We start from the raw sequence: 27,973 nt of genomic DNA, 5'->3' as shown, positions 1-27,973 counted from the left end.
GCTGAAATCAAGGGTCAGATGCTCAACCGACTGAGCCACTTAGGCACCCCAAGAAATGACTATTAATTAAATAATTACCTTGCGATTGTGATTAGTGCTTTGAAGGAAAGCATTGCACACTCTAAGAGCATATAAAGAGGGGACCTGGTGTAGGTCTCAAGAATGAGGGAGGGTTTCCCTGAAGCAGTGACCTAAGGTATGTGTGTTTTTTCCTAGGCAGTGAAGTGGGAAAAATTGTTCCAGGCAGAGGAAGCAGCAGAGCAAAGGGACACAGAAAATGGGAGGGGGCATGATGCCTTTTAGTTGCTGAAGGAAGGCAACAGGCAAGGAATTTGAGAGAAGAAATAGGCAAAATTAGGCTGGAGAAGAAATTACGTCCAGACCATACAGGTCCTTGTACACCATGGTAGGGATTTACAGTTTTTATCTAAGAATAATGAAGAGCTCAGGCAATGAACTAGTCAATCCTCTGAGAAAACAGGAGTAGCTGGTGTTAAGTACTTGGCATGCATTTAATTGTTACAACATCCTATGCACGGTAGGGGTGGTGGTTTCAAAACTTGATTGCAAACTGATACTCTTTTCATTTAGAGGTAGAGTCTATGTCCCCTCCTCTTAATCTGGGTGCATTTGTGATGGCTTTGACAAACAGAATGCAAAGAAAGTGATACTATATGATTTCCAAGAAGTTGCTAGGTCATAGAATGTCATGCAGCTTCAGCCTGTTAACTGGAACTCTAGCTCTTTGGGTCCTGAGCCATCACCCTGAGGATGCCATGCAAGAGAGGCCACTAGTCATTGTTCCAGATGATCTCGGCCTTTAGTCACCCCAGCCTAAGCCTCTATGAGTGAAGAAACCTCCAGGCTATTCTAACCCCCATCATTTGGGTTCTCCCATTTGAGGCCCCAGACTTCAGGCAGCAGAGACAAGCCATAAGTCTTATGTCCTGTCTGAACTCCTGACCTAAGAATCCGTGAGAGTAATAAAATGGTGGTATTGTTATGCCACGAAGTGTTAATGTGGTTTCTTATGCAGAAATAGGCAGCCAAAAGAGTGAGTACTATTATTACTATTCTGTTTTACAGATGAGGAAACTGAGTTTCAAAAGGATGAAGCAACTTGATCCAGGTCCCACAGGTAGTCAGTGGCAGAGTCAGGATCTGAACTGAGGTCTGGCCAATTGTAGATCTTGCTCTTTTCCAATTATTCTAGATGACTCTGACTGAGTCAGTCTCCTTGACTAAATCTCCCAATCCCCCATTACTGTTCTTCAACCTGGAGACCCTCCTTGGCCAATCTACATTTCAATGACTAAGATAAGGTTAGAGAATCGGCCTTTATGAAACATTTGATTCACATCCTTTTCAAATAACTGAAAGACATTCGCTCTGCAATCAGTTCTTTCCTGATTTTATTTTCTCCTCTGCGGTCCCAGGCAGGAGCCAGATACTTCTGCCAAGCCTGATGGATCTGCCTCTCCTCTCCCCACGCTGCCCCCAGTGCAAATACCCACTGGCCCCCATTAAATCCCAATCAGGCTGGGAGATAGCTGATTCAGCCCCCTCCCTTGCCTCCCAGGAAGAGTTAGGGATGAGCAAATCACTTATTGGAGTAATTCTGGGAGCTGAGGCAGAGCCATGGCTGGAAGCCACCCGCTAACTAGAAACCCAGGACATCAATCAACCAAACTGATTTTCCGCTGCTGCAGCCATTTAAACAGTTATCTTTGCTCAGGGCTTTGTCCAAAGTTACTCAACCAGTGGGTTCCTGGGCGATAAGTCACCACAACCTCACTCCACTGTCTCTGTGTCCTGGGGCTGCCTCTTTACTCACTTCTCAAGAGAGGTTGAAGTTCATTTGTTACACTCTAAAAAGAAAAGAGCCTGCACTTCTTGCTCACATGTTCTGGTTATAGCAGGAAGATGAAAAGGGAGCCCAAGGTCTGTTGGGATATCGATATACTTCTCATTTGACGCCCTGCAGAGGCCAGAGGAAGAGATTCTAAATTCATTTTATATCGCCCCCTGCTGGTCCACTTGCTCAACTGCAACGGATACATGATTCAATTGGGGGATGGGAGTGGCCCGGATTGGGGGAGTTTATAAACCAGATGCAGGGGGAGGGGAGCCTTTAGCCATACCAACCTCCTCTCCTCATTTTACATATGGGGAAACTGATGCAAGAAAGAAAAACATGATATACTCAGGTTGTGATTTACTTACAGTCATGTTAAGGTTAGAACTAGTCTTTCCATGGTGAATACTTTTTCTAGGTTCTAAGAGTACCCAGCACATAGTAAGTGTCTCTGATTGGCATGATAGCATGAAATCAGAAGGTCCTGGTTTCTAATCCAAGCTCTGCCCCTTAACAGCTGTCATGAGAAGACAGTTCTCTGAGCCTCAGGTTTCTCATCTGTAAACTAAGGGTAAAAAGACAAGGTATAAAATAAGGTTTTATAAGAGTTCCTTTGTCCACATACATATTTAAAGACTGCTGAGTGTCTACTATGTGCCAGGAACTGTGCCGAGAATTTGGAATATAACAACACATAGGACGGTGCATTACCTGTTCTCCTTGAGGGTGGCAGTCTAGTGAGGAACTTAGATGACATGTGCCAACACACAGGCAGAAATTCAACAATCGTTGAAAAATAAAACATTTTCCCTTTGATTCTCCAGCTTTTCAAGTATCTGGAGGCTCAGGACCTTGCCCCAGCTATATCAGTCTAGGAATGTTGATGACTTGAAGGGATTAAGTTATTTGAAGGTCAAGACCACATAAATCTTTGTATTCTCCAGTGTGCCTGGCCCCAGGATGTGCTCAGTAAATATTTGTTTGGCTGCATAGATGCCCCAAGTTCTGGCTCCCTCTGCCTTCCCGGCTGCCAGCCGATTGCTGTCCGTGGTGCTGAAAAGCAAATTCCTGCTACTAGGCATGAGGCAGCGCAGGTGCTGAGGCAGAAAATGGAGCCCAGGGGAAGTGAATAGAGAGGGGGGAAGAATGAGCCAACTTTTCACTGGCTATTAGTGACATCTTCATTTTGCCATATCTTGGAATCCAAAGCTGGTATTTCTTTTTCCAGCTGTCCCCATTTGGCATTTCTTGCTAGCTGGGAACATTAGGTAGATAGGTGTTCTTTTTGATAACCACACAGGGTAATAATCTCTAAGATGGGTGGGAGGGTGGTTCCTGGGAGCCCATGTCCCTATAAAGCACTGTTTGAAAATTGGTGGTCCCTTTTCCAGTCTCTTCCTGGACAAGTAAAAGGCAACAGTCACAGGTGTCCCCCACCCCCAGTTGATTTCACCCATGTCTGTCACTCAGGAATATGGGAAGCTCTGAGTCAGAGCTGGCCATAGGGAAACCAGAGAGGGGCAAGACCTGAGATTAATAGTTTGGAGCTGGGTGAGTGTTCCAATTGGCCAAGGATTCATTTTGACCAGGGTTTTATGTGATAAAATGTTTGTTCATTCATTCAGTCTATAAATATTTATTGTGTGCCTACCATGGCCTGGCATTGTTATAGGAGCTCCAGATAGAGTCAAGTACAAGAAAGTCAAGGCCCTGGCTTCCTGGAACTTACATTTCAGTGGGGGGAGAAACAATGAACTATACAAATGAATGTGTTGTGTAATTCCAGGCAAGAGGAAAGATAATGAAAAGGAACACTCTTTTCTTAGGTAAGATGATCATGGGAGGCCTCTTTGAGGAGGTGAAATCTGAGCATAGATGTAAATTGGTTGAAAGAATACGAAATGTAAATATTGGGGAAGGGCAGTGTTCCAGGCAGAGGGAACACAAGAGCAAAAGTCTTGAGTGGGAAAAAGATGTTCAAGGAACAGCGAAGAGGTCAATGTGAGTGGAGCAGATTTATCAAAGGGGACGTTAGAAAGCGTTGGATAAATACACAGAAACCAGATCCCATGTTTTGAGGAGGAAAAGCAAGGTGCTCAGAATAGAGGAAACACTTACAGAATGACGGTTGTAGCTGCACCTTCCGTGGATAAACCACAACACTCTGGATGCCACAAGAGATACAAGGCTAATTAGAGCTCCTGCCTATATAGATCTCGCCATGGCTAATGATCTAATAAATAGAGGCCAGAGGGAGTTAGAAATGTACTATTTATTCAGCCAACATTTTTTGAGTGCCTGGTATCACCCAAAGACCACTGTCTAATGGAAGTCTCAGGTGTAGGACCTGGGGAAAAGAGGGAATGAATCACTGGAGGGAGCCAGAAGATCCAAAGGCCAGTAAGAAGCTCCAGATAGCAGAAGGCTGAGGTAAAGCCACTTCTCTCTGATACTTACCTGTCCTCCTATAGGGCCTCTTGAGAGATAGGAATAGCAGGGGTCTAGAGTAGGTTATGCCTTAGAAACAGATGCTTTAGAAGCCCCCACCACTGAGGCTCAGTCCAAGGAAAGCAGCATAGGCTACTTCCTGCCAGACAACATAGGGAAAGCAGCTCACATTTCAGGCATCTTTGCTAAGAACTTCACTTAGTTTTCACATTGGTTCCATGAGTTGTTTGGAGTTTCCTTATCACCCCCATTAGGAGACTCCCAAGTCCCTGAAATAAATCCTGCCAAACAAGATGAGTCCCTCCTTCACTGGTCTTAGGTTGCAAAGGAATTTTATACATCCTGCCTTGTAGCTTCAGGATCCTCAGCAACTTTGAGATGTTGGCAGAGTAACGTCTATTCTTTTGACAAATGAGAAACCGAAGCTTGGAAGAGTTAAGTGGTTTCCCCAGGGTCACAGAAAGCTTATAGAGAGGAAATAGGACCCAGTCCTGAATCTGCCTGACCCCAAAGCCATTTGCAGTCCTAATCTGCTCTTGGATCTCAAGCCTTGAGCTCGTGTTTGGCTTTTTTGAAAAATGACCAATCCCCTGGATATTTAGACCCAACTTTGATAATGGTAAGCCCCAGACATCTCTGCCCCTTCCATAGGGCACAGTCTTATTCTTAATCTCTCTTAATCCTCCCAACAATGTTGGATGGTAGCAACGGTGAGAATGATAATAGTTAACATTCATTGAGCACTAAATACCTACTAGGCACTTTCTTAAGCATTTTACATATACTAGTTTCACAATTACAACAAACCTATGAGGTAAGTGCCATTTTATTCCCATTTTATAGATAAGAAAATTGAAACCCAGGGAGAAATTAAATAACTTGCTAAAAAATCACACAGCTAGTCTGGGGCAGAGTCAGGTCGTATGATGTGGGAGCCCTTGTTCTTTATCACTGTACTCTGTTGATAAAACAACCATTACTCAGAGGTAAGCAACTTGCCCAGTTATATATAGTCCAGAAATGATGGCTCAACTCAAGCCCACGATCAAACTCCAGAATATTTCCACTGCTCCACACTGCTTTTCTCAATGGTAAAGCAGAAGAAAAGAGAGAGCCTGTTCTATGATACCTTCATGGAGCACAGAGTGATTTAATGCTGCCAAGGAGCCCCATGGGGATTTTATTTAAATGCTGATCTGCATTGTGCAGTTGTCTGATATTCCCTCCCACTACTTTTCTCAAATGTGGAAACCATGTCACTCTATGCACCTTTCCCACCTCATAAATGCTTCACCGGGGAAGCTGAACTTTTCTGTAGGGATTTGGGGTGTTCAGAATGTTTCCTCCTTAAGTGTTATTATTCCAGGGACCTGTAAGGATGACTCAGAGAGGGAGAAGCTATAATGGAAAATTAATTATTTTATCAGAGATGGGACCCAAGCTGCATACTCAGAATTAGACTGATAAAGTGCTTTCCACGAGGGCCAGGAGGAGTCCTGCGTGGTCACTGACCAGTTAGTTATTCAAAGGGAAGTTGACAACAAGGCTCCCCATCTTCCATTTCCTGCAACTTTTAATATCCCCGATGTGTCCCCCAGCTGTGAGGGTGTGCAGTGTGCCTGTTGGAGGGTATGTTTGCCTGTGGTTGCTGTGGGTGCGCTTGGGTGAGGTTGTGTTTCTGTGAGTTTGTGTGTGAGTCTGAAGTGCTGGTGAGGGTCTGTGTATGTGAGTGTGTTTGTGTGTGTCTTCTTACCCATGTGTGTGCATCACTGTGTGTTTGCTGTGAATCCGTGAGGGTGGGCCTGAGGGTTCTTGTGGGTCTCTGGCTGTAAGTGTCTGAGGACCTCCAGGTGGGGATGTTTGGTTAGAAATTGACATGTAGGTGGGCCAGGATGGAGGAAGCACTTAGAGAGCAGGTGTTCTGATGCTGCTGTGATGTAGGAGAAGAGAAGGAAATAGAAGACATTTTTCAAAAATTTTTTTCTCCTGAACTGGGGAAGATGAGCTGCTATTAATAATAACAGCAGTTTATAAATTAACAATGATATTATAGAACTAGTCAACAAGCTCCATTTAGAGATACCCACTGTGTACTTTTTCGTATACATTAGCTGTGTTTTCATCGCTACTCTGTGCTACCGCTATGTCTATTTCATAGAGGAGGCGACTGGAGCTCAGAGAGGTAAAGTAACTTTCCCAAGGTCACACAGCTAGGAGGACTGGGACCAGGAAGAGAATTCAAGTCTGTCTGACTCCAGGGCCTGAACTTTTCCCACCACGTCAGATGGCTGTCCTTGGCCTGCACCAGCCACCACCCCCAGTGCAAGCCGAGCCCCAGCCCTGGCAGGATGAGCCCCAGGATAGGAAGGAGAGGGGCTGAGGCTAGCTGGCAGAAGAGGTGTGATACAACGGGAATAACTAAGTTCCAGGCCTGGCCATGTGGCGGCTTATGGCTCTGACAGCACTACCTCTTCTCCGGACCCTACTTCCCTCATCACTAAAACGACAATTTGGATCCATCTGGTTCGACAGGTTGTTCCCGCTGTGACTATGTGGGCCACAGGGCTGGGGCTCTATGGGGGCCCCCAGATGACCAGTCTAGTCCTCCAGCAGATGCCCCCCCACCTCCAACTTGCAACATTAAATCTCTGTTTGTTGATGAAAGCTTGGGATAGTTTCTTTCATCTGCACTGAACCTTGACCCATCAGCACGGCATACTCCTACTTAGTCTTCAAAACCCAGCCTCAGCCTTCAGCTCTCGGTTGACTGCCCTTACCCGCTAGGCTGACTTAGGTACCTCTCCTCTGTGATCCCACAGTCACCCCCGGCTCAGACTTTTCCACGTGGTACTGAAATTAACTGTTTACTTCCTATCATCCCCACCCACTGTGATCGCCCGATGGCTGGGGCCGAGTCTTCTCAGGTGCACCCCTGGGTGGTTAGCAGAGAACCTGGGCTATGGCAGATACTCCGTGAGCGTTGTGTGGAATGAATGCAGAAAAGGTAGCAACTTGCCGGTTTAATAGGATTTAGGTGAAACTATGAGATTCACAGACTGAGAATAAAGCAATTTAATCTCCCCCTTTGGCAAAAAGAAACTCACTTCTCATTAAGAGCTATTATTAGGGGTGATGGACCTCACGGAGCTTGCGGGATGATGAGGGCCAGCTCCCACACCAAGGCTCTCATTTCAGATCACATATCCAGAATCCCTTGGTAGATCTGTCCTCCTCCCGGTGCCCAGGCTGCTCCCGAGGAATAAGAACCAGAGGCTTTTGAGAGACAGCATGCTGAGCGCAGAGCCCCGGCTTTCCAGGCAGACAGACTGCGGTTTATATCCCAGCTCTACTACTACCTACAGGCTGTGCAGCCTTAGACAAGTGACTGCACTCCTCAGAGCTCAGCTCCCTCATCTGTACAGTGGACCTAATGGTTTCTACACCAGAGACGGTGGTGAGGGGTAATGAGGTGGTTCAGGAGACGTGTGTAGCACCCGACGGAAACTGGATACAACGGCTGTGATAAGATTTGGGTGATTGCAAATGGAAGGTTTTTCTCCTTTTCATTTGGGTAAAACCATTTCCCACCATTCACCTCCTGTTTGATTGTTGGCGGAGGTCAAGGGCAGGCTCCAGGTGTGGGACATTCTCTCCAATTTCAGGTCATCAAGTCTGCTGTTGGCAGTGATCTGTGTCTCTTGGCTAGAAGAACAACTGCTTTCTCCCCATTGTTCCCTGAGAACTCTTCTCACCTAGGAAAACAGACACCTTCTTCCACCTGTCCTGCCCCTCCATTTTTAACCATTTAATGGTGTCCAGTTCAGCGGCCTTAAATTCCTTCATGACGTTGTGCACCCGCCACTGCTGTCTATTTCCAGAATGTTTTCATCACCCTAAACATAAACTCTGTGCCCTTTAAGCAATAACGTGCCCCTTGGTGATCTCTGTTCCCGTCTGCCTCTGCGAGTTTGCCTGCTCCAGCTGCTGCACGGAAGCAGTGAACCGGGGACGGGTCAGCTGAGAGCAGGTCCTGCAAGTGAGGAGCGCGGATCTTCTTTCAAGCCGATAAAAATCACTGGGGTGTTTAAAACAGGGGTGTAGCACCATTGGAGGTACCTTTTTATTTTTATTATTTTTACATTTTTAAAAAAGATTTTATTTGTCTATTAGAGAGAGAGAGCACACACAAATGGGGGCAGAGGGAGAGGGAGAAGCAGACTCTCTGTTGAGCAGGGAGCCCGATGTGGGGCTCGAACCCAGGACCCTGAGATCATGACCTGAGCTGAAGGCAGACGCTTAACGGGCTGAGCTACCCAGGCACCTCTGGAGGCACACTTTAAAAAGAACCTTTCTGTCTGCGGAGGAGCCAGTAGTAGGTAGGGGAAGGGGTGGAGGCAGGAGCCGGGGGAGAAGTGGTGGGGGCCAGCCCAGGGCGACAGAGCCATGGCCACGAAGACCTCTGATGAATTGGATGTGGGGTGAGAGAAAGACGGGAGTCAAGCACGAGTCCTCTGGTGGATGACATCCTCCTCGACTCTCCTTGCCTCTAGGCCTTTGCCTGAGCCGTTCCCTCTGCCTGGATGTCCTCTCCTCCCCTTTGCCTGGACAACTCCTACTCGTGATCATTTCTCACTTAGTTCTCCTTTCCTCCAGGAAAACTTCCCCTCCCCCCACCTCCCCCCAACTTACGTCTGGCTGGGTTGGGAGCCCCTCTTCTGTGTTCCTACAAATTCCAGGTCTCCTCCCAGCCTCGTCCTTGTCACACTGGTGGGCACTGCCTGCCCCTCCATCGCCCCCCACCCCCCGGACCATGAGCACAAAGAGACAAAGCTGGGTGTGGCATATTCTCTCCCAGGGCCAAGCACAGAATGGCACACAGTGGCATTTTGATAGGAAAGTAGGAAAGAGGAGGAGGGGGAGAGGGGGAGACAGAGATGGAGAGATTGAGCAGGGGGACTCTTCAAGCCCAGCTTCTGACTTGCTTGTCCCTGTTCCTGTGGCAGCCAGGAGCAGACTGGGCTCCAGCAGGGGCAGCACGCGGCAGCCAGAGAGCAGCCAGGGGACCGGAAGCCAGCTGGAGACAGGGACTGAATTCCACCCAAGTGCTCCGGAGTGATCCAGGTCAGCTGCTCCTACGTTCGTTCCCAGTGCAACAGGTGAAGAGAGAAAATACACAGAGCTTCGAGATGAGTCAGAAGCAGTGCGGGCGGAGAGACGCTGGGAAGCAGTAGGACCCGTGCCTGGGGCACACACCTGGGACCCGGCGGCCTGGTTTCAGGCTGTGCTCTGCCATGGCCCCCCTGCACGGCTCCGTGCCAACGGCTTACCCTCTCCCAGCCTCTGTTCCCAATCTGTAAAGGGGTACGACCTGCAGCCAACTGCAGGGTTATTGGGAAAATCAGGCGTGGTACTAACTGTGAACGGTTCTCCACCGGGCCTGGCATGGGGGGAGGCCTTGAGAAATGCTGGCTCTGCTTGTCTGTCCTCTGCCAAGTTCTTCCTTGTTCCTTCCGAACAGAATGATTCAAGGGCTGGTTGCTGCAAATATTTTCTTCTCTTCAGTGTTTGCTTTTGGCCCACTTCGAGATCTGAATGAGAGCCTCGTCATGCAGGGAAGGGAGCATGACAGAGCTTTGGAATTAGTCCCGACGCCTGCGTGGAGCTAGCTTTGTCCTCCGATCTTCGGCTGACTCAGGAGTCAGGAGGCCGCAGAGGCGAGGGACCCATCAGTTGCCACACGGTGAGTAAGGACTATCAGGGCTTGAGCCCAAGCGAGCCTGAGATGCTGTGGTTCCCCATCCCACGTGCTGCTGCCCACGGGGTCGGGACGTGACCCCGAGCATCGCTGAGCCGGGGGGAGGGGTGAGCTTTACCACAGCTGCTCTAGGACTGTGGGAGAAAGCTGTTCCCGGCCTTGTCCTGCGCATGCGCGTAAAGGACGCCGTGGAAGGAAAGGAAAAGCAGATGAGTAAACCACTTGTTCTTGCTGCTCCCGATAGGCCCCAGGGGTGAGGGATGCCAAACCCCGATGGCATAAAGCGGGATTATCTGCAGCGTCTCTGCCCTGTCTGTCCTTACTCCTCTTTATGACCAACAATGGCCGAGAGAGGCCCTACTCCTCTATTCGGGCGCCTGCTGACTCCCAGGAATGGGAGCTGTTGTGCCCCATCTCTTAGAGCCTTTGTCTATTCCCAGGTTATTACCAAGAGCTTATGGAGGTAGAGGTGGGGAGGCTGAGCAGGAGGGAAAGAATCAGGAGGCTGGAGGGATACCGGGGTTGGAGTTGGCCTTGGGGAGGAAGAAGCAGCTGCAGCCCCAGGCTCCCAGATTCCCGGGGTGGCAGTGAGCCGACTCCACCCAAGTCCTCTGAGTCCCCTAGCGGAAAGCCAGCCCGACGTGTGGCCAAGCCCTCACTGAGGCTGGACAGTGGCCATCGGACACCGGGGACAGGGGCTTCCACACTGGTATCTGAAGTCCTCGCACCTGCCTCTCAGACCCCGCGTGCTGCCTGAGAACACGAACAGGGAGGAGCAGAAAGGCAAATTCGGATCCTGAAGAGTCCTCTCTGAAAGGGAGGAGGTAGACGTCATCTCCAGGCTGGAGAGGAGTGTGCAGGAGCTGAGCTCTGGGGCCCAAGGCACTGGGCTCAACTCCTCCTCCCTCTCTGTGGGCTGGGGCGTCCATGCCGCACGTCTGCTGGTTGTGACGACAGAGCGCAACATGCGGAAGTGTGTGGAACATAGTAGGCTCCTTCCATCTTCCTCATTGTGATGAATCAGGTGCAGGGAGAGGACAGCGCCCGGAAAACGGAGAAGGCTGGTGCGTCAGAGTGGGAATGATGGGATTAATCACAAGGACAGATGGTGATGGAGCACTCATTAAGTGTTGGCTGCGTTAAGCAATGCTGCCCACACCCTCTGTTTCACCCCCCCAAGAGCCTGATGAGCTAGAGACTGTTATCCCCATTTTATAGATGAGCAAACTAAAGCCGAAGTTGGAAACTTGTCTAAGGTCTCTCCACCGGTGAGCTGGCAGAGCTGGGAAGCAAACCCATATCTCCAATATTCTGAGCTGCAGCCCTGTCCTACCTTGGACCGTGGGGGGTGGGGCGGGAGACAGTCCCAGAAAGGGCAGCCCTGACTGGGGGCTTTGCACCCAGGAGGGCTGAGGGAGTGAGTGGGGGACTCTGGGGTCAGACAAGCCTGTGTCTGTTCCTAGCTAGCTTGACGACTTAACTTGCTGTTTGTCTTTGGGGATGTTTCTCAGCTCTGAAACCTCTTTTCCCTCACCTGCAAGATGGGGATAATAGTCACTACCTGGCCAGGTGGTGAGGATTCAACCTGACAGCTTTGGCCGAGCGCCTGGCACAGCGTGGTGCCCAGGGAATGGGCAGCCCCTGCCAGCTTACGAAACAGTCGTGCCTCCCCCCGCAAACCGCGTGTCTGCTGTTGACTGAGAGGAGAAGCATGTTCTCTTCCAAACTCAGAGACCACCCCCCACCCATGTTCTGGAAGGTATTCGTAGCCATGAGAGTGCAGCCTTCAAGCTGCCGCTGGCACGGGCCGAGGGCTCGCAGGAGGGAGGGATGCCCCCACCCGGAGCGCAGGCAAAGGCGCATCGGAGCCCGTATTTGAGGGGGTTTCATGATATGCATTTGCGTTGCCACCAGAGGAAAGTAAACTCAGCTCCTGGCTGCCGGGGAAGGGCTGAGCTCCTGCCAGGGCTGGTTGAGCCTGGCACCAGCCCAGGCATGTACCAGAGTCGACAGTGGGTGCAGGCAAGTGTGCACACAGAAACATTCCAGCACACGCATGAGCAGCCGCACACGGAGCCCGCACGGCACACGGCACACGGCACCCGGCGAGGCGCACGGCTCTGGCCCCGGCCGCCCTCCCCTTCTTGTCGCTTCCCTCTGCCTCTTCTGCTGTCTCTAGATCCCTGTAGGTTCAGAGCCTGTCCTCTTTCTTGGTTTCCTTCTCTCTCTCCCTCTGACTCTCCCTCCGTTCTCCCCCAGTCTCTCTGGGTGGCCCCATCTCTGGCACTCCGCGTCTCTCCGTTTTTCCAACTCTTTCTCGTCTGTATCACGCCCTATCTCTCTGACAGGGTCTCTTTCTCTTTCCGATTCTCTGAATCTTCTGTTTTGCTGCTTCTCTCTCTGTGCCCCCATCTGTCTCCATATCTGTCTGACTCCCTGTCTGTCTCCAGATCTGTCTGACTCTATCTCTCTCTGTGTCTCCATCTGTCTCTGTATCTCTCTGTCTGCCTGTCTCTTTCTTTCTGGGTCTCTCTTTCTCCAACTCTTTCTGTCTCTGTCCTTCCCTACCTCTCTCTCTCTCTCTCTCTTTTTTTCCTGTGACACTCTCCTGGAAACACATCAAAGACTGAAGTGGCCGGATTTCAAGTGACAAACGGCACTACACCCAGGATCCAGCCCCCTCCCTGCACGGCTGCCTTCCTCCTCCACATCCCCTGTCACGAAGAGAAGCCTATTGTGTGGGGCCCAGGGAGTTCGGGTTGAAGGGCCCGGGGGTCTGCTCCTCTGACTGCTCTGAGCTACTTCCCCATTGGCTCCCAGCAGCCTGTGCTCAGCAAGGGCTGAGCGACAGGGGGAGGCTCTAGTCCATAAAAGGGGGGGCGAGGCACCAGAACTGCCATTCTAAGGGGCTTTGGTGGTGCTCACAGCTGCCTCTTTGGCACCTCCTTCCGAGCCAGAGTCAGGGAGACCCCTGAGTCCTGACCCAGCCACCTGCCACCACCCTCCGACCTGCTCGGCCAGAAGCTGCCCAGGGACAAAGAAGAACACAGGTAATATCCGGAGGGGCACGGGAATCTCTCTTTTGATTATATTTTGTTTTTTTCTGGTCCTCTGGACCTGGGGGTGGTAGGAGCTCGGGCTGGGGGATTTCAGGTCTGGGTCTGATAATCTGACAGATATAGTTACAGTTATGAGGCTAGTTTACGAACGCCAGATCCGTCTGTGTGAGACGGACGGTTCTTCGGAACCCCCCTCAGTGCAGCCCTGGCTTAAACAGGTGGGTTCTTCTCCCCCAAGAGGACCACCCCTCGGTGTTAGCTCCAGGGTCTTCTCCCCCAGCCGTCGGCACACATGTTTCCCACGTGAGGACGGGATGCCCTGGGTGGAAGAGGTGAGTTGAGCCACTCAGGGTGGTTTTAAAGGTCAGTGATTCTCACCGGACTTAGAGAACAAGGTCTGGGGGACGTTAATGAGATTCGGGGCTCTGGCATTTACCAGGTATCATGTACATCAATGTACAACCAAGTTCACCCTTTTCATTCTTTTTTGGATCGCGTTTAATTGCTGACAGGGTGCTGGCTTGAGTGGTTTCCTTTGACATAATTTACACAGAAATGAAGTTTGGGGCTATTTTGTTGGGAGGGAATAGGGAAAGAGAGTGACAGCGTGCCAGGAGACTCAGGCTTAGCAGGCTTTTTCTTGTCAATTTTACTTTGAAAGGACTTGTTGCTTTCGTGTAAATTATAGCCAAGTTGGGCAGGGAAGAAGAAGCTCAGATGGGAAAGCCATTTGCTCACTGGTAAAGATATCCTCGTTCAAAGAAAGTATTATAGAATCCCAAAGTTTGACTCTAGCAAAAAAGCTGATGAGCTTCAGAGAAAAGAAAAGAAGGGGAAAAAGAAAAAAGCCTGGTGACGACACGAAGGTTGAATAGTAAATTCTGTGACCTCGTACTTTTTCCCGGGTATCTTTTATCTAGAATCTCTTCAAGCTTTACAAACATTCCTTAATTAAGCCTCCAACCTTCCCAGGGGAAACAAGCTCTTCAGGTTATTGGATCTGATTTCAATTCCCTTCCCACAGACTGAAAGTCTTCATTACCATCTTTCTTCCAAGGGTTGGTAAAATATACAAGTCTTTCTAATTTGACAGGCGTTCCAGTCAAGATCCATGGCAAATGTTTCAGAATGTCAACCCCCGGCCTCCCCCTCCCACCGCCACATCTCCCTCTCTTTTCCCCTTTCTTCCTCCCCTCAGTCCCACTTTACCTTGCCTTTTGTTCTATTTTTGCAGGCCATTTATCTCCAGGCTTTGAGATCTGCGTGGGGGAGCTGTTGCAGCAGCCCAAGGGTGAGCTGCGCTGCCTGGGGGAGGTTTGCGTTTGCTGACGGGATCTCAAGCCCACTGCTTTGCCCCAGAAGAGGTAGAGGTGTGATGGGTGGCAGGCGAATCTTGTGTCTCTGCTGGCAGCTGGGAGTGGGATGTCGCCTTGCTTCCTGAGGAACCCAGGTTGTTTTAGCAGAGCAGGCAAAGGGACTGGCTTGGGGGCTCTTTGAGAAATTTGCGGTCACCATAAAGCAAATGGAAAGGGGTTAGGGTCTTGAGATAACTCCTGGGAGCCAGGAATGGTCCATATATTGTCTCAATGTGTGTCTCACCATACCCAGATCTGGGTTCAAATCCCAGGTCTCACCACTCGTTTGCTGTGTGATTTGGGGACAGTAGGCGAGTGTTCATTTCCTTACCCACACAGTATGGATAATAGTATTCACCTCCGAAGGATATGGTGAGACTCCCATGGGATACTGTAATATGCCTGGCATTCAGTAGGTACTCAATAAATGCTCGAGTGACTGCTCAAGTTCTCACTGTCCAAGGTGGCAGAGTTGGACCTCTTCCCCCTCAGTCTGGTGTAAGACCTTTCATCACGCCACACCATCGAGCCGCGCCCTGTGTCCGGGAAATACGTCTAGTATTTCAGTTTGCAGGGCTGGCCCTCCCCTCCCCTCCCAATCCCATCCTCTCCGCACCAACAGAAGACCATTTCTTCATCTGTTGCCTCGGGATCATGAAGTCTCTTCCAGACCGATCCTCCCTAGCCCCCCCCATTGCCTACCTCCGATCCTCCCTAGCCCCCCCATTGCCTACCTCTGATCCTCCCTAGCCCCCCCATTGCCTACCTCCGATCCTCCCTAGCCCCCCCCCATTGCCTACCTCCGATCCTCCCTAGCCCCCCCCATTGCCTACCTCCGATCCTCCCTAGCCCCGCCCCCCATTGCCCACCTCCTCGGGCCATTCTTGCACAATTGTTGTATTTATTAGATGTCTTCCATCATTCTGAGCGGGATCAATAGTTGGTGGTTTGATTTCAACGCGTGTCTGAGAAAGTGCAGTCAGCTAGCTGATTTCTCTCACCGTTTTCGCTCATTTCAGCCCATAAATGTTGGTTAATCTCACTGCGTCTGACAAAGGGCTAAAACGATTTCACTGAGACAGGGCTGGCCATTGTGGCGGGCAGTAAATATTTCTGGAGACACTCAGCCCAGGATCGGGCCCTGGAGATGGAGAGGGGTCCTGGGTCCTTTGATGTTGGGCCTCATTAATCCCTGCCCCCCAGATCCAGATTGATGCTCCTGGCAGGAGGGTAAATGGCCCAGATCCACGAGGCAAGCCATGGGCTTGGGAGGCTTCTCTCTGGGGCCATCGAGCTGTCCCCCTGGTCGAAGTGGGAGGCTCCAGGCTCGTTCACCATATTTGTCCACCGTCATTTGGCTCTTTGACCTATTATTGGACAGTTCGGTTTAAGCTGAGAAGAGTCTAGTGAGCAGTTATTATGTGGCCGGCTCGCTGGTCCACTGGCGGGTGGAGGAATTGGTGTTTGTGATGACACAGGAGGTCCACTTCCCGCCCTGCCTTCCCGGTCTGGTTCTGTTTCCTCCCCTCCTCCTTCCCATCCCCCTCCACCCCTGCTCTACTCCTTCTGTAACTTCCGCCTCTCGTCCCGTCACCTCTCCCGCTCTGTTCTCCGTCATCTCTCTGCTTCTCTGGTGTCTTTATCTCTTTGTACGCAAGAGTCTCACTCTTTTTGGTGCGTGCGCCTCTCTCTGTCTCTGTCTCCCTGTCTGTCTCTGTCTCTCTTGCTGCATCTCTACCCCCATCTCTCTCTGCCCATCCTCCTTTGCCTTTCTCCCCATCCTTTAATTGTATCAAGTAACAAAGGACGGGGGTTTCATGTGACTCCTGCTTTTAAAAATCATTCTTTTAAAAACAAAATTAATAACCCCCCGTCCCATGACCACAGAGTACAGGGCCCTGTTTCACTCTGGTCCTTGAACAGCAAATGGCCCAGGAGCGAGGGTTGGCCCTCGGCGTGGGCCCCCATCCCACGTTCTGTGCTTTGATTCTTGCCGGACTACACGGTGGGTTCACTTTTCATCTGAGATCCGAGACCCGGGTCCCCCTTTCTCCCCAGGGGATAATCATTCTTTGTTAATGACCCTAAAGGCCTCACAGGAACACTGCCCTCCACTTTTCCGGGTCGCCCTTTGCCAGCCACTGGAGACCCACAAGGGTGAACTTTACATGTTCTCGGGTGGCGTAGAACTCCAGAAACGGTCTAGTCTTCAGGAAGGTGAGGGTTCCGTGGGAGGGTCCGCTGGACATTTCACGTGACCCCACACCTCAGGGATGCTTTGTGGCTGGAGCTGCAGACTGACTTTCAAGCTGCTTCTGCTATGTCCTTGCCTGTCGGCCTCGACCTGGTGACCTTGCCTCTCTGGGACTCTCTTTCCCCATCTGGGAAATGGGGCTCATCGTGCCAGCTTCCTGGAGTCCGCTGGGGGCGAACATGCAATAAGGGAGGTGAAAGCGAGTTTGGCCCCGTAGCTACGCCTTAAGCAGCGACACTACGGACTCAGAGAACCCCAGCTCGGCTGTGCAAGCCCTGGGGACCCTGGGGCGCTCGGTCCCTTGGTCCTCACCCTTCCTACCTGAGCCTATAACAGTGGCACCTGCCACGGGAGGCCACGGGAGGCCATGGGCCTGGCCTGGAGCAACAGCGTAGCGCCCCTCGGCCGCCCTGAAGTGGGTTGTTGGAGGGTCATTGAAACGCCATCTCCTCAGTGCGAGTCACCGCCTGGGTGTGGGAGGCCCCGGCTCTGTCTCCACTTCCCTCCTGACTCATGATGTGACCTTAAACAAGTGACTTCATTCCTACCTTTTCCCATTTCCTCTTCTATCAAATAGGGATAATCATATGCGATAAAGTGCTGGGAGAGATAATTGCGATGTTAAATCAAGCCATTATTATTCCATGCTGGCTTTTTAATGCTTGCTGCTCCTCTGAGCCCTCTGACTACAATATAGAAATATCACCGAGAGGAGAGGAGAGGGCGGGCAGGCAGTCCCTTCCCTCTCAAGGAACGCTGGGGCCTGGGTAGGAGAGGGGACTGCTGCGTGCCGGCCCTGTCGCTGGGGCAGCCCTGGCACAGGGCAGGGGGTGACGCAGCCCCTTTCAGACGAGAAGTGAGAAGCCGAGGCTTGGGGAGGGGCGCGATTCCCCTCTGTTTTTTCCCAAAGAAGTCAGCTTCAAAACGATGAAAATGATCAGAATTAGAAAAATGGTGATAAGATTAATGAAAGCAGGGGGTCGGCACCCTTGGGCTGTGAAAGACCAGCTCGTCTCTATTTTGGGATGTCTGGGCTTCCAGTCCCTGTCTCAACACTCTGAGCAGATGGGCTGGGGGTTGGACACGTTCTCGGGGTTCTCCAGAGAAACGGAAACAATAGGGTGTGTTCATAGAGAGAACGAGATGGAGTCAAAGGAATTGGATCACGTGATCATGGAGGCTGGAGGGTCCAAAATTTCCTTGCCTGGTGGGGGAGAATCACCCCTCCTCCCCACCAGCCCCTGCTTCCCTCCCTGTGCTGTCACAAAGCCCACGAGCTAGTGGCTGAGAAATCCTTCAGAGACCTGTGAGTAAAGAGGGATTTTCTTTGGGAGGGCTGTGGGGAGGCCCCCTGGCCCACCCAGTCTGTGGATGGGGCCCCTCCTTCCCCAGGGGCCGTGCTCGCTCGCCACTGGGGTCTGCGCACTGACGCTGGCCCTCCGCCCCCCAAGTGGGCTTGTTTCCACCTCTCACCCCATGAGCATCCAAGTGCCGGTTCTTCTCAGCTCTTTCTGGATTGGAGTTGACAAGCAGGCAGGGCCATCTCTGATGTACGGCTTCAAGCAAATCCCCTGAGCAAAGGTGAAAGGACCCATCTGGCATGGCCCAGTAATTTGTTTATCCTAGAATAGGGAGGAAATAGAATTCCTTGGGAAAACTCTCAGGGCTGATGTGTCTTTATTAGAGTCACTTTTAACCCAGGGAGATCTGGTCAGAAGCCCAACTCCCATTTACAAGCCAAGCGAACTTGGCCAAGCTTCTCCTCCCCCAGCCTCAGTCTTCTCTGTGCAGAGGGTATAAAGACACTCGCCCCCAGGTTGTGGTGAGGATTAGAATCGTGTGTGTAAAGTGGGAATGCACTGAGTAGGCTGGCATCTAGCAGGCTCTTGAGCTGTGGTGGCTGTATTGGACTGATGTGACCAAGCATATGGAGCACACAGCCCCACCTGGCACACGGTAGGCCCTCCAAATGTGGCTGTTCATTCATTCAACAACTTGTTCTTTGGAGTTTCAACTGTGTTTCAGGCCTTTGTTATCACTCCTTTGTGCCTTCTTCTTTTCGCATCTCCTTAGCCTAAGAGTTGAACGGAGCCTTCATTCGCCTCTATTTAAAGCACCTACTATGTGCCAGGTACTCAGCCAGGCGCTCTGTGCATGATCTCTTACTTAATTCCTACACCCACCCCCTGACGTGTAATTATTAGCCCCACTATGTGGTCAAGGAAACGGAGACTCAACAAAGTTAAGTCATTTTCCCAGACTGGGGCTAAGGGGTGGGTCGGGATTTGAATCTGCGTAAGTAAGCATTTGGTGATCCTGCTTCTGGGTCAGGAAGGAACTGGAGTTGCCCCTCTCCTTTCTGACCCATGCTGCTTCTCCAAGTTGTTGGAGGAGGCAATGCAGGGGCCGCAGAGTCAACTGTCCATCAGATGCTCAGCAGCAGACATGAGGGAAACCACTGGGTGGGGACAGTGCTGACCAGGCTGTGCGCATCCCTTGGGCGACTGTGGCCACATTGCAAGACGGGCCCAACATCTCCAGAACTTCTGATTTTTAAAGATAAGTTGGAAATTAAGATTTTGCAATGTAAAAATGTCCCAATTTAAAAAAATGGTGGCAACAGAATAAAAAAAAAATCCCTGTGCAAGTCAAAACACCTAGTGCCTGTTTGCTGAGTTTGTCCTGCAGGCAGCCGGTCTGTAGCCTCTGGATGTTTGTCTTGTGCAGGGAGAGAGCGGCGGGCTGGGGAGGAGGAAGCCAGAGGCCTCAGCCCTACTTGACCCTGCCTGACCCGCATCACCACCCTGACCCTCTCTGGGCAGCCCTCTGCTCGCTCCCCATGCCATGAACATCCCTCCCCAGTTCTTCCTGAGAAACCCACTGAGACCCAGGAAGCCAGGGCTATGACAGTGGGGCGTGGGGGTGTGTGTGCGGGGGGGGGGGGGTGAGAGGGGCTTTGCTGGAAGACAGGGACTCGACCTTTCCCAGGGTCGAGGAACCACAGCTCTGAGCACGCCTTGAGCAAGTCAGGGAAAAAAATCAAAGCCTCAGAATAAGCCCCTAATATTCAGCATGTGCCCTGGTTCCTTCTTCTGCCTTTCCCCACCCCCCCCCCCCCTCATTCCTTTGTCAGCTCCCTTCCCCTTCCTGTCTGCCCTCTTCTCTTACTTCCTCTTCCCTCCCCTCCCCTGGCTCCCTGGTTTCCATAACAGTCGCTGAATTTCCTTTAGCAGTGTTGGTTTTAGACAATTGCAGACCCCGTGAGGTTTCTCTGGGGGCACGGAGCTGTGATCCAGAAAAATTCAAACTAGGCTTCCCAGATGTCCAGGGGTGGCCTGTGGATTCACTCAACAAACGTGGGTGGAGCTCTCTTTCGCACTGGAGCCCCGTGTGCTGCGCTGGGCACACCATTCACTCATCTGTTCATTCATCAGTCCTCAGACGGCCTTAGTCTTCCCATAGCATTAGAGCGAAATGCAGACTCCTCACCTTGGCCTACAGGAGCCCACACTACCTGGCCACAGCTCAGGTCTCTGCTTTTCTACCCCAGTCTCCTGCCTCATGCCCCCTTGTCCACCCTGGCCTCCTTGTCATCCTCACACACACCACACACCTTAGTGACTTTCACTTGCAGAGATGAAGTCTTCCCCCCACACCCCCACCCCGCTGCCACCCCGACAGGGCAATCAGAAAACAAGAGGCAGTTATGTGATAGAGCCAGCATAGGTGACTGTGGGAGCTCAGAGGAGGGGCCTAATCCAGGGAGACTTCCCGGAGGAAGCAACTGAGGCTGAGTTTTGAAGAACAAATCAGAGTTAGCCAGGTCAGAGGGAACTGGGAGTGGATGGGTGGGGTGAGAAAGGTGTAGGCAGAGGGAGCCCCTTGGATGAAGTTTGGAAGATGGGGCACATGGGATATTCATTTTGGAATTGCAGGTGGTGTGGTCAGGCCCACATCAGACAGAGCTCACAGCCAGTCTGGGTGCTGTGCATTTGCTGGGATCCCTTAGACAGTTAACATAAGCTCTGTGCTTCCATTTCCCCACCTATAGAATGGAAAGGATATTAGTCCCAGTTTGATGGGGTTGTTAGGACGCAGCTGGGTTAAGACGCATGTGGGTCTCAGCACGGCCTGGCACGCAGTGGGCACTAGTCAGCGTCCCCTCCGCTTCGTGGGAAAGCCCATGAGCAACTGGCTAAGGGGCAGGCTTCCCCTCAAGGGCAGTGGTGAGCCGGGAGGCAGGGCAGGGGTGCAGGCAGACTGGCAAGATTGGAGGCTGAGTGGGGCCCTGGAGGGAGAAGCTGGAGGCTGGCGGTGGGGGTAGGGGGTGGACTGGGGGAGCCTGGCCGGTACCCTGTGGTTAAGAAGGCGAGCTCGAGCCACATCCCTGGGATGCAAATCCCAGCTTTGCCGCTTTCTCTAGAATCTTGGCAGGTGTCTTAACTCAGTTTCCCCATCTGTAAAGTGGGCATGACAATAGTACCCACCCCAGAGAGTCGCGATGAGTGGAAAGGAGTTCATTCATGAGAATCGCTCAGAATGTCACGAGTACTTAACAACCATCTGATCAGCTAGGATTATTATTAAATATAAAGTTAGTGGATGAAAGGAAAGGCTGCTGATGCTATTTTTGCCTGGGACAAAAAGGATCTCAAATCAGGTCTCCTACCTTGGCAGCCGGGCTGCGTGGGAAGCCTCCGGCCGGGAGTTGTTTGGCGTGGGCTCGTCTTCCCCTGCAGGTAAATCACTGCTCATCTCCTAAGGGGCCAGCCCCGCCATCACCATCGCTGATAAAGGAGAAAACACGAGCCGCCTGCTTTGTATCTGCACGTAAGAGGCACAGCTAACTCTCCTGGACCTCAAAGCCCCACTCAGAGGCTGGTAGAGCATGAGAGAATGTCCAGGGCGGACAAGAGAGGGGGGATGCACCCACGTCCACTTTCCTGGGTTTTCTTCTCTGAGCCTCCCTGCTTCAGGGAGCAGAGCTTGCCCCACCTCAAGAGAGGCCCAGGTTCCCTCCTTCAATCGCTGTGTGACCTCAGGAGATCTGCCAAGCCTCTCTGAGCACCAGTTTTCTCATCTATAAAGTGGGGATGGTGATAGCCACCTCCCACAGTTGGTGGGCGGATTGAGAACAACGTACAAGTCAAAGGCCCCAGGCATTGGGTCCTCTGGGTTTCACGGAGGGTTCAGCTGTTAATGAATCAAAGTTGCTCTGGAAATTGTGGTCATTAAGGGCACAAGTGTCGGGAGTCAAGCAGAACAGCTTTGCGCCCCAGCCTCACCGCTCGCTGTAGGGCTTGGGCGATTCACTGAGCCAGAAGTGTCCACCTCACTGGGGAGGAGTAGATGGGATGATGGGCCTAGGGGCTCGGTTCAAGGCCTGGAGCACAGCAGGGCTCTGTAAATGCTGGCTGGGATCTTAGTAGGCATACTGGGGTGGGCGGCGGGGGGGGGGGTACCTACTGTGTGCTCCGAGGGGGAGACCCTCCTCTGGGCTACAGTGTGGGGCTCTGGGGCCATGGGGAGGTATCCTCTAAATCCCCTGACCAAACAGGGGAGTTTGCAGCAAAGGCAGGCACGGGAGACTTGGAGGAGGGAAGGAGGACAGGGTCCGGGAGGGAGCGTGTGACAGGCGTCCGGCTGCAAAGACCAGGCTGGAAAGAGCCTGGAGCCTCCCGCCTGGAGTGGGGTGTCTCAGGGGAACTCCCCATTTCCAGTTGGGAGAACGGTACTGTGTTCCCTTTTGAGTGGCATTGAGTCTTGATATTTGGTTTATAAGGAGTGAATTAGGAGAGGAAGAGCTTGTAACAGACTATTTGTGAAGCAAGAACTCCTGCCTGCATGTGCTGTGGGCGGGTCAGGGTCACAGCCGTGACCATAACAGGTAGCGTCTGTGCCCTGGAGGAGCTAACACTCCAGTGGGGGGGACCATGCTCACCAGAACAACAGCAAACAGACCCTGAAGCCATAGGATCCTACGAGATGGTGAGCGTCCTAGTGCCAACAAAGCAGGGTGACGGGAGAGGGACCAGGAAGTGTCGTTAAATACAGGGGGCAGCGGAAGCCTCCCTGGTGATTTGACATTGACTTGATCTAATTATAAGAAGGAGCAAGCCATGTGAAGCTCTGGGTTGAGAGTCCTGCGGGGGGAGGGGGAGGGTGGAAAGTGCAAAGATCCTGGGGTAGGAGCAAGCTTGGCAGCTTTGAGGAGCACAGAGAGAGACGAAACAAGACACAGCTCCTGCCTTCATGGAGCTAAAGCCTGAAGACTCAGCTCATTACCAAATAGTGGGTATTTTGATGGAGGAGGCACAAATTTCAGGGTAAAAACAAAGGAGGAGCGTCCTATCCAGCCTCGGAGATCAGGGAAAGCTGCCTGGAGGAAGTGGTATCTAATGTAGGGCCTAAATTAGCAGGTAACAGAAGAGGAGAGGAAGGGTTTTCCAGCAGAGGGTACAGCATATGCAAAGGCCCAGAGATGGGACAGGGCCTGTTACATTTATTAAGGGAATTGCAAGTAGCTGGATATGGTTGGGACCAAGTGTTAGGGTGTAGGGATGAGACGGAGGGTGTTGCTGTCATTTAGAAAAAGGGCCAGGCCTGACCCAGCCTAACAGATCCGACCGCAGAATTGCCATGCTGAGCAGGGCATTTTAGGAGAGGCGGGAGGGATCCAAGAAGGAACTGGAGGCAGGGAGGCCAGCTCGGAGAAGGTGGAATGATGGCCATGGAAAGTAGAATGCTGGGGTGAGAAAGGCAAATTCCAGAGAACTTACAAGGTGGGAAGGACTGGCCTGCAGACAAGCTGAGGAGTGGGGGCCAAAGGCAGGTGATGAGGTCTCAGAGAATCCGAGAGACCAGATACCAAGTGTCTTCGGCCTTGGGGAGATGGGCAAAGTGGGTTTTGACAGCTGACAGACCCAGTCCTGGCTTGTCCACTGCCTAGCTGTGCTCGCAATCACTCTCTCTCTTTGAGCCTTGACTTCCCCATCTGTCTGATGAAAATGGCATAGCCCGCCTCCGGGGCTGTTGTACAGATGACTGTGAATACGGGGGAAAGCTGCTGGCATGTCGCAGGTGCTCAGCACATTAATTCCCTTCCTTGACCCCTGGCCTTGGGCACCCACTGCGTCTCCTGGGGCCTCTATTTTCCTGACTGTGAAATGGGAATGAGAATATTGGCCTGGCAGTGTCATCCGCAGGGCTTGGTGAGATGGCTCAGGACACTGACACAGATTCATTCTCTTCTCTTTCTCCCTCCCCAGCAGGAAGAGCGGAGACGGCATGGCGTGGCAGGGGCTCATGCTGGCTGCCTGCCTCCTTGTGCTCCCCGCAGCCACGGCGGACTGCCTATCCCAGTGCTCCTTGTGTGCTGTGAAGACCCAGGATGGGCCCAAGCCCATCAACCCTCTGGTAGGCTTCAGGAGGCCCAGGCCCTGGGCTTCTATGCAGAAGGGGCCATCTGTGCGTGGAGTTTGGGCAGCTGGGTGTCTGTCCGGTAGACTCGTCCTCCCTGTGCCAAGCACATCCTGCCCTGGGCTCAGCCTGGGCAGCCGGGGCTGCAGTTTCCCACCTCCCTCCCCACCTCAGACCTCACCACCACTGGCTCACTCCTGTCTGGGATGGACACTCAGGTTTCCAAGGAGCCTGACACCTGGCAACAAGGAGGGTCATCAAGGAGGCCGCGCTGGCTTTGGGGGTGGGCAGCCTTATGGTAACTTTCCAGGGCCTCGTCCCACCAGGCTGCTGGGCGCCTCCCAGTCTAGCCACTCCCATGGAAGGAACTCTTTCCACCACTACTAAATGCCAGGATTTGGTTGACAGGATCCGAGCCTTGACCCTTCTCCTGGGTCTTAGCGTCTCTTGGCCTGGCCTTGTTGGCTTTGCTTTGAATCAAACTCCCCCACGTGTCTCTCCCTTGACAGCAGACAGGTGAGAGTGAAGGTCCCAAGAGTGTGGCAGACAGAGTGCAGGCTTTGGTTCTGCCGCTTTCTCCCTCCGAAACCCTGGAACCTCTCCCTCTTCAGTTTCCACATCTGCAAAATGGGCGTGATTGTATGAGATAACAACGCGAAGTACTGAACACGTGGTTCTAGGGGCTCTTCATCGAGAGGCACGCGGCGTGGGGGCTGCTCCCCGCACACGATCACAGGGGCGCACAGTGATTAGGCACGAGGGCTGTGGCATGAGCCTGCCCAGGTCCAAGTTCCAGAGCTGTCCAGTGTTGTCACTGTCCTCCTCATGACCACCATCATGATCATGTTCTAGTTCCCCCAGCACTCCTATGAAGGAGATACTTTTGTCCCCCGAGTTTGATGAGCCCTCAGACCCCTCACATGTGTTCTCTCCACCATCCTGCATGGCTTCCATGTCTCTCTATAACGTGGCACGAACATCCTTCACACCCGGAAGGGGAGAACCAAGTACTCCGTCTGGAGTCAGGAGCTGCGGAGGACAAGTGAGCGCACAGAGCGCTCTGGGGAGATCTTACCTGGGAGGTTGGCATTGCCTTCCATGGCCACGTTTCCCCGGGAAAGCCGTTCCACCTCTCCACGTCACTTTCCGCGTCTTGCACGCAGGCGCCCAGTCCCCTATCTTCATGCACCCCTGGGAGCATCAATGTGGGAAGCCTGGGGTTTGGTCACAGCAGCGACTTTTGATTTTCTGCCATTGGACAAGGGACTCTCTGGGGCGGGGGAGTGCATGGGGCTTGGCAGTTTGACGGGGGTGACGTTACCACTCTGGTCTTTTTTGGGGTTTTACAGATTTGTTCCCTGGAATGCCAGTCTGCTCTGCTGCCGGCTGAGGAGTGGGAGAGATGCCAAGGCCTTCTGTCTTTTTTCACCCCCTTCACCTTTGGGCTCAACGGCAAAGAAGACTTGGAGACCAAGGCCGCTTTGGAGGAGCCCTATAGGGAGCTGGCCAAGCGCTCTGGGCCCTTCCCAAAGGAGCTCGAGAAAACCAGATTTCTCCTCAGCACCCCAGCAGAGGAGAATGCCCTGAGCAGGAGCCTGGTGGAGAAGCTCAGGGGTCTCTCTGGCAGGTTGGGGGAGGGAGAGGAGTCTGAACTGTTGGGGGACACACAGCTGAACGATGATGCCATGGAGGCCGGGGCATTGGATTCCAATGAGGAGGACGGCAAAGAGCAGGTCAAACGCTACGGGGGCTTCTTGCGCAAATACCCCAAGAGAAGCTCCGAGGTGGCTGGGGAGGGGGCTGGGGCTGGGGCTGGGGATGGGGTGGGCCATGAGGACCTGTACAAACGCTATGGGGGCTTCCTGAGGCGCATCCGTCCCAAGCTCAAATGGGACAACCAGAAACGCTATGGAGGTTTTCTCCGACGCCAGTTCAAGGTGGTAACTCGGTCTCAGGAAGACCCCAATGCCTACTCCGGAGAGCTTCTTGATGGGTAAACCCCTCCCCATCATGGAGTTGAGTCAGGAGCTCCCCCTGACACCCTTCCGGATTGGAGTGCCCTCGTTCATCCTACCTTATACCCCCTGTCCCCATGCTCAGTTCAGCCTTGTCGGCAAAACATACAAACCCGGCCTGCGCCTTTTCTGCCTGGGGTGCAGTGTTTGTCTGGGGTCAGCGAGGAGGAAGGATGGACGTTCCCCTCTTCAGGAGGCTCAGTGCTTGGTTCCGACTCTAGAACATTGAAACTGCTGCCAACAGCAGCTTTCGCTATTAACCCCTAATCCCCCCCATTAATGTGATTCTCCAGTTCCAAGAATCCAGACTGACTTGTTCTTTGTCCTTCTAGATAAATAGTAAAACAAGATAAAGAAACAAATAGAAATCTTAACACTTTATCCCAAACCTTAAAGGACCTTCTTGTGCTCACCACTTCGGAGACCATGCTTTAGGTAAAACGCTCAAACAGTAAATTTTATTGGAGCAGAAAGCCCTGCACTAGAGAGTTCAGTCCTCCAGGGGGTATGTGTTCAGTTGTGTTCTCTGTGTTCTCATCATTTAGAAACACACCTCTAGAGGACCCGAGTTCCTGGACTCTAGTTCATGTTGGTACCTTGGATAGCACCCAACTCATCAGGAGACGAAGGGCGTGAAAACGCCTTCCAAAATGGTGATAAGAGCAGTTCTCCCTCTGAATACTGAAATGATCAGAGAGGGAGCAAGACAAACCAATTTGCTCTGTGCAGCAAACTCAAAATGTGGACCAGTTCCCTCAGCCCTCATTAAACTAATTAAACAGATCGGCATCCCACTCCTACCCCAGGATGAACTGCAGCTGAGTCAAGTCGATGAGGTTAAGCACAACCATGTTCTTGAGCAGCTGAATTGGCCGCCAAGAGTCTTAGCCATCTGGCCAAACATATGCATTGGGCATTGGGTAAGGGAATCCAGAAGCAACAGCTAGAAAGACAGACAGTCCTTCTTCGACCCCTGTGATGATTCTTTCCTCTTGATTTCTCAGAATAAAACCAGAAAGAGGCATGAAGTGATTAAGTGCTTGAGGCCAAATGAATTCCCTTGATTCAAATAACCCAGAATCGGAGGCAGAGACTTCCCAATGCCTTGGTTTCAATCAAAGTCTTCTCTCTCTCTGTTGCTCTTGCTCACGCACCCCTAGGCACTATGGTTTGGTTTGTGGGTCCAGGAGGGTGGGCTGGGTAAGAGAGGAAAGGGTCTTGAGTTCAGTTAATTTGCCTACAATGCTGCTGAGCATTCCTCTTCCTGCGCAACTCCCAGGTCCCTCATGATGTTCTGACATGTATGGATTGTTGTAGGGTTACGTCATGTGCTTTTAAAAAAATCCCACTTATGCAATTAACCCAGAATTTGCTTATTCCTTAACAGGCCTGTGTTATTTCCTACTCCAGTGCAATAAATAAAAGAAAGATGGTGATGACTCGGGGTGTGTATGTGTGCGCCTCAGTCCCCAGAGCGTGGAAAGACCATTTGCCAAAAAGAGTGCTGGGGAATGAAAAATACACACACACACACACACACACACACACACACACTCATGCCAGAGCACTAAGTGTAGGGTAACAGAAAGAGCACAAACTTGAGAAAGCTATCACCCTAAATTTGAGATCTGTGTGATGTTGGGTGAGTTATTTGACCTCTCTGACCCTTAGTTTCTTCTTCTGTAAAAGAAAGACCCTCCCCCCGACTCCCAGGGACTATCTCCCATGGTGGATTACTAAGGCAAGAAGGACAAATGTTCCTAGACAAAGGTGAAGAACTCTCTAGAGGGTGGGTGGCATAATGTCTTTCACT

General features: G+C 51.9%; 1 protein-coding gene across 5 annotated transcripts; it reads left to right on the top strand.

Annotated features, from left to right (window-relative positions):
- The first annotated feature begins 9,116 nt into the window (after positions 1 to 9,116).
- PDYN (prodynorphin) lies at positions 9,117 to 27,599 on the top strand. 5 transcript variants are annotated; one of them, XM_045810219.2, is made up of 5 exons: positions 9,118 to 10,043; positions 12,986 to 13,108; positions 14,352 to 14,408; positions 23,995 to 24,142; positions 25,495 to 27,599. In XM_045810219.2, exons 4-5 carry the CDS (start codon positions 24,014 to 24,016, stop codon positions 26,140 to 26,142), a joined length of 777 nt encoding a protein of 258 aa, XP_045666175.1. In that variant the 5' UTR covers positions 9,118 to 10,043; positions 12,986 to 13,108; positions 14,352 to 14,408; positions 23,995 to 24,013; the 3' UTR covers positions 26,143 to 27,599. The 5 variants fall into 5 exon arrangements, with proteins under 5 accessions (XP_087709837.1, XP_045666175.1, XP_045666182.1 ...); XM_045810226.2 differs by lacking the exon at positions 12,986 to 13,108; XM_087853710.1 differs by lacking the exon at positions 9,118 to 10,043 and having other exon boundaries at positions 12,397 to 13,108.
- The last annotated feature ends 374 nt before the right edge of the window (positions 27,600 to 27,973 follow it).

Source organism: Ursus americanus, chromosome 22 (assembly GCF_024610735.1).
Source record: "Ursus americanus isolate L20-20 chromosome 22, mUrsAme1.1.p, whole genome shotgun sequence".
In the NCBI taxonomy this organism is placed as follows: Eukaryota; Metazoa; Chordata; class Mammalia; order Carnivora; family Ursidae; genus Ursus; species Ursus americanus.
The sequence above is the reverse complement of the archived record's forward strand: the minus strand, read 5'-3'. Positions and strand labels throughout refer to the sequence as shown.